The 5793-nt window shown below is 43.7% G+C and overlaps 1 protein-coding gene across 2 annotated transcripts in view; it reads right to left on the bottom strand.

Annotated features, from left to right (window-relative positions):
- Positions 1 to 4911, bottom strand: part of LOC119285395 (zinc finger CCCH domain-containing protein 36-like) — an 11114-nt gene extending 6203 nt beyond the window's left edge. The window contains exons 1-5 of one of the 2 annotated variants that reach the window (XR_005139484.1): positions 4666 to 4911; positions 2385 to 2511; positions 2018 to 2217; positions 581 to 1914; positions 327 to 495 (exon numbers count right to left, since the gene is read on the bottom strand). Coding sequence is in view for 1 of the 2 variants with exons in the window: in XM_037564668.1 (XP_037420565.1) it covers positions 466 to 495; positions 581 to 1914; positions 2018 to 2217; positions 2385 to 2511; positions 4666 to 4816 (1842 nt within the window). In the remaining variant the exon portion in view is untranslated. Of the gene's footprint in view, positions 1 to 95; positions 496 to 580; positions 1915 to 2017; positions 2218 to 2384; positions 2512 to 4665 lie in introns of those variants that run through there. The other variant, XM_037564668.1, reaches the window with a different exon arrangement.
- Positions 4912 to 5793: the final 882 nt, after the last annotated feature.

Genomic DNA, 5793 nt, shown 5'->3' on the forward strand with positions numbered 1-5793 from the left:
CCACAACAAATTGTTGCTCCTTCTATCTCCCCCAATCAAGCACAACAGGTTATGTAGATATTGCATCTTGCAAGATGATTACTTACCAAACAAAATGAACAACGATGACACTGTACTTTAAGCAAGATGAATACTTCAAACAGATTCAACAACACTATTTAAGTACCAGTCCATAGATTAACCACACATGCAGCAAGGTTTCTACATTGGTTGCACTAGATGTCCTCTCAGCTAACAGGCATACATTAAATTAAAACTCCACCACAAAGTACTACTACATAGTCTGACTAAGCCTGTAAACCAGCCAGGGTTATGCAACTCAATACCTACTGCAGATCAGGCCTAGCAACATTGGACTGCAGATCAGGCCTAGCAACATTGGACTGCAGATTAATCACATCGGAAAGGTGTTTGCTGAAAGCCCATATCTATGGTGATGGAGCTCAGCATTTAGAAGTCTGGATCTCATCTTGTACCATGCCTATCAACATATGCCTGACATAAAATAAATAGACTGGAATCAAACATAGGAAAGTTAACAGCTATGTGCATCATTGAATTGCATATTCAAGTTTTTTACCTTCACAAGCTTTTCAATCTTTGTTCCAGACATGGTTATATAATCAGTTATCAATTCTTTAGTAGCTGGTACTTGATGCAGGTCAACTGTAGCAAGAACTTTGTCAACAGATTTTTTTACTATCAGTTTATGAGCATCTTTACTCAGTTTGCCTTCCTTCCAAATAGGTTTCAGCAACTCCTTCACATGTTCTGCCAAATGAATACGGAAATAATCTTTGGTTCTTTCAAAAGCTTTCACCAAAGTATCGCCATCCAGACTAGAGCGTTCCTTACCAGGTGCAACCAAGCCTGCAAACTCATTTGACCCTTTTGCCGACATATTCCTTGCCAACTTATCATAAATCAATGATTTGTTGATGTCTCCATCTATAACACCATTCCCAGCAGTGTGCTGACTTGAAATGCTGCAGGATATGTTGGAGGACTTGAGAATATTGCCACTCTCAACTTTGGGAGGGTTCATACTGTCAGCAAGTGGGTCATATGGACTATTTGAAGGTGATGTACTGTTGGGAAACTCAACAAGAGGTACAAAAGGCACTGAAGTTACCCAAGGGTCATCCTTGATTGGGGAAAGGTGCTCAGGCTGACATGAACTGCTTGCACGTAACCCAGGCCTAGATGTACCACAGCCCTTGTCAAAATATACATCTTTAAGGAGACCAAATTTCTCGATACCAGGTGTTAACTGATGAAGGGACGTCATTCCTAGGTGAGTAATTCCTCGAGAAGGTTGGCTACCCAAGGAATGAACAGAGCTATTGTGGCCTGGACTTCTGAACCCTGTTATACTGTTTGAGCTGTATGAGGCAAAGCTTGAACTATGTTCTTTCTGATGTTTGTGAGGAAGATTTTCTGTTGGTCCACCATAAGCAGATCGCTTCTCACCATACTGGGGATAGTCAAATGAAACAGATGAGTAAAATGGTCGATGCCAATAATCAGAGACATGAGAATCACTTAGGCTGCTTGCTTTAGCCACATTCAGATCCGGCAACAGCTTTGCTCCATCTAAATGCAATCTACTTAAGGTTTCCCTGCCATCCAAGTAGCTATCAGAGGGCAAACTAATATGGTGTCCCATGAGACTAGGTTTGTGGTTTTTCCCTTGAACTGAGATCTGCACCAGCTCATTTACAGGAGGGGTAGGCTTTGTAGTCCAGAAATTATCAGTTCTGCAAGACCTCTCCTCTGAAATATTTAGGTTGGGCGAGTTATGAGCCAGCCCCCTATGATCTGCGCCATAAGAATGAATGAGGGTCCTATATCGCCCATAGTTGTGCAGATCATTCAAGTTGGATACACATTGTGCTTCAAATCCTTCTTCAGAGCCTGAGCACGGGTGGAGCAATCAAAAGTACTTAGATTTATAGAGCAATCAAAAGTTTGTGGCTGCAAGATATTATTTAAACATTATCCTATAAAAATCTCATACCTCTATGTTTCCCATAACCAACTGATGTGAGTGAACCAGCATTTTCTTCTTGACTCCACAGGTTACCAAAACCAGAACCCTCTCTTTCATGAGGAGAAGTGCAATTCTTTCCTTTCTTGCACTGGCCTTGAGCATTAAAGGTACCCGTAGGGGTTCTGGTTTTGCTCCCCAGATCTCCACCAGGAGATGAGCTACTAAATCTAGGTTGTGAATGTGTTGAGTGAATTAGTGAATCAAATGACTGTTTAAGAAGTGCAAGATAAAAGAACATTATGTCTTACATCAAACACCACAGCAAAGATAGAAATATTGTTCGAAGGTTCAAAATTCCTAGTGCACACAGAAGTAGCAATAATAATAGATGTACCTCCAAGCATTAGTATCTGGCATATCCGGACGTAGAAGATTGCCACTGCCAGCTTTCTTCAGATATTTGACATTGTTATGAGGCAGGAGTGTTGGCTCCTTTTCAGCAGTAGTCACTCCAATAAAACCTAGAAAATGTATGGTTATAATGAGATCCAAGTTTCAACATATACAACCAATTCATCTTAGTGATCTTCATACAAAATTCATACCGATATTCAACTTATTCGTACTAGCCATTCTATATTCCACCAATCAATTAAAACGCTTAATCTCAAGGAAACTGTTAACAGGCTCCAAATAGCAGAAACCCGATACTTGTACAATGTAGCTGACATACACCTAAAGGATTTTTTTTAGTCCAGCAGGCTGCTAACTTATACCATTACAATACATCAATCACTGACGAGAATCATTCCATGCAAGATTTCCTAGGAGTAAGAAATAAATTTGATTTAAGATCCCTATGACTGACTCCAGAACCAACTACTGTTGACTGAAGTTCAGGATTTCAATGTTTATTTTCCAGTTTGACTGAACCCTGGAGGCTGAAAAGCTTCTATTGATTTAAGCAAACAACAAATGGACATAGAAGAATGGTACGATCATGGGATATGGGATATAATGGTCCCAAATAAAAAAGGCTGCATAGAGTGTTAGCTTTACCATGGCAAAACCAATGATAAGTAAATAGGGTTGGAATCAGAGGATATAATAGGAGCAAACAAACCAGTTAGTGATAGCTTATAGCATGATACGGGCCAAATTTGGTACATACATGTTATGGATGTATTGGGCAATGGGCAATGACAGCAAGAGTAGCAACTTGGACAAGCTTCTGCTGGAATTTGTGGAGCCCAATTCAGCCAAGAATAATGGTACAGAAGGAGTCCAAGTGAAAGGATAAGTAATTATTATAAGACTAGAAGGGAGAGAATTAGGAAAGATTCCAGGAAATTATAAGAAGTCCAACCGTAATAGAAAGGTCTGCGGGGACCAAGGTCTTTCTTCCTTCTCTACTCCAATATTCACAACAATACGCTTAATACAATTCTCATGACTGAAAACAAGCCTTCCCTGCTACGAATGAGAAGGCCATTGGACTTGTCCATTTCATCCTTATATTTGTGAACCACAAGGTTGTGAGGGATGAGCTAATCAAATGTAAACCAAGATAATTCTCAAGATGGACCTATGACTATGAGTCATAACATGCCATGAAAACCTGTTGCATATCAGTATGCAAGCCTGCGAAACCGCACTCTTGTCATGAGCAATAGACTGAAAAACAATTGACCCTCTCCCTAACATCAGCACAGCAGTAATCACAAGATAAGCATAAGAAGGCACTTCACCATATATGCCAATCGGTTGACTTGATGGTCAACCAAATATTCCTACGTTCCTTCGACAAAATTAGCAACATCAGGGTTTGCCTCAACATTTACTGTGCTAGGCCGTTGGTTGACTAAAGCGGTAAAAAAAGGGTTTGTTTTTAATAAAAACCAAAAACAAGGAATCTGAACCATTAATCATTCATGAAAGGCAGAATTTTATAACTAATTGTTTACGCTTGCGTCACGCAACTTCACAACCAACTGCCCTAGATAGCTATATCCACGTGGTGGCGTAATCTATTAGGATATACAGAAACGGCAAAAAAGTGCCTCAAACAACACGACAAGCTGCTCCACTGATCTACTACATTGACATTGTGTCGAGCTACGATCTAGTTGCTGCTATACTGCGCAAGCTGCTTCACCTACTTAAATACACGCGTCGAGCTCCTTGTCGTATAGCAACTAGTCGTACCAATGACGTCACAAGCATAGAACGATACAAGTCATCAAGTCAACCATAGTCAGCAACAGAACTTCATAATAACCCATCTACCTAAAATAGCATAGCAATGCCAGCAACATAAACAAGCGCTAACGGCTACCATTGAAAAACAGGCGCCAAAGGCTAAGTTATGCAATTCAAGCATTCCAAGGCAAACCCTAGAAAACTGCATGCATAATTTCTCGCCTTCTACCAGATCTCCAACACCCCCTGATGCCAGATCAACTACCCAGCACCTCTCCTACACAAGCAAAACAACTTAATAGTATCAATCATCAATCAACCACACAAAGGATGTGCATTTTCCCCGCCGGATCTTACCATCCGCGCCTCGCCTGCACAGATCTAGCGTTTCAAAGCAATCACGCACCGAAACTAGGAGCACAGGCAGTACATTAACCGGTAAAGCATGCGTTTAGAGGGCGATCGAGGGGCAATACCATGAGAACTGCCGGCGTTCGCGTAGCCCCAGGCCCTCTTCAGCCCGGCCCGCTCCGCCGCCTCCTCCGGCGGGTTCATGATCTCCATCTCCACCTCCCTAATCTCGTCCTTCGCCGACAGCCCGCTCACGAGGCCGGCGGCGGTCGCCATCGGGGGCGACGGGCGACTGCGGTGCTGCGCTGCGCTGCGGCTGCGACGGGGGTTGGTGGAGGGGGGAGGGAGGGGGAGGGGTCGGCGGCGGCGAGGTGCGCGTGAGGGGGGTGGGGGGATTTGGGGGCAAAACCTCGGTCGCTTCAGTTTCTTACCCCTCTCCTATCTCTATCTCAGCTGCCCTCGCATCGCGTTTGGGTCGCCACGGCGACGGGGTGGCCGGCTATAAAGGGCCGTGCGTCCCGGTGCCGGCCCGCGCGCGTGGGTTTTGCGTTTCTGCCGATTCGGCGGTCCCGGCGGTATATTTCAGGACGCAAATCCATCAATAAAGGGCCTTCATTCATTGCTCCCAACACGAAACATCCTGCAGCTTTCGGCTTTGACACTTGAAACTCGCAAGGTGCCCCGGACATTTGCCATGGGACACTACGTCTTCGGAAAACAGAGGATGAAAACTTGGGATGCTGTCTGTTACTCCTTCCGTTCAGCATTACTTGTCTCAAAAATGGATGATCTAGAATTAAAATACGTCTAGATACATCCATTTCTGCGACAAGTAATTCCGAACGGAGGGAGTATCTCAGAAAACAGGATGATCTTTCATGGTTTTGCGGAACCTTTCATGACTTTGCGCGGGTAATTTTAACAGGGTATTATTCCAAACGGAACGGGCTTTTCGCGGGTGATTTTAATGGGATATTATTCCAAGCGAAACGGGCTTTTCGTGGGTGATTTTAATGAAGTATTATTCCAATCGGAAAGACAAGGAGGGAACCCGCGGAGTTGTGTGAAAATGGAGGGCTCGAGGGGTTGCTTGGACGATGGCGGCTTGCAGACCTGGGTTTTTCGGGATTTCCATTTACGTGGGATGGTGAAAGAGGCGCGGAGGAAAATATTCAAGTCAGGCTAGACCGAGCCACATGTAATGACGACTTTCTGCAAATGGTTCCCGAGACGTGTGTCGAGCATGTTTTTGG

Source organism: Triticum dicoccoides, chromosome 1A, assembly GCF_002162155.2.
Source record: "Triticum dicoccoides isolate Atlit2015 ecotype Zavitan chromosome 1A, WEW_v2.0, whole genome shotgun sequence".
Taxonomy (NCBI): domain Eukaryota; kingdom Viridiplantae; phylum Streptophyta; class Magnoliopsida; order Poales; family Poaceae; genus Triticum; species Triticum dicoccoides.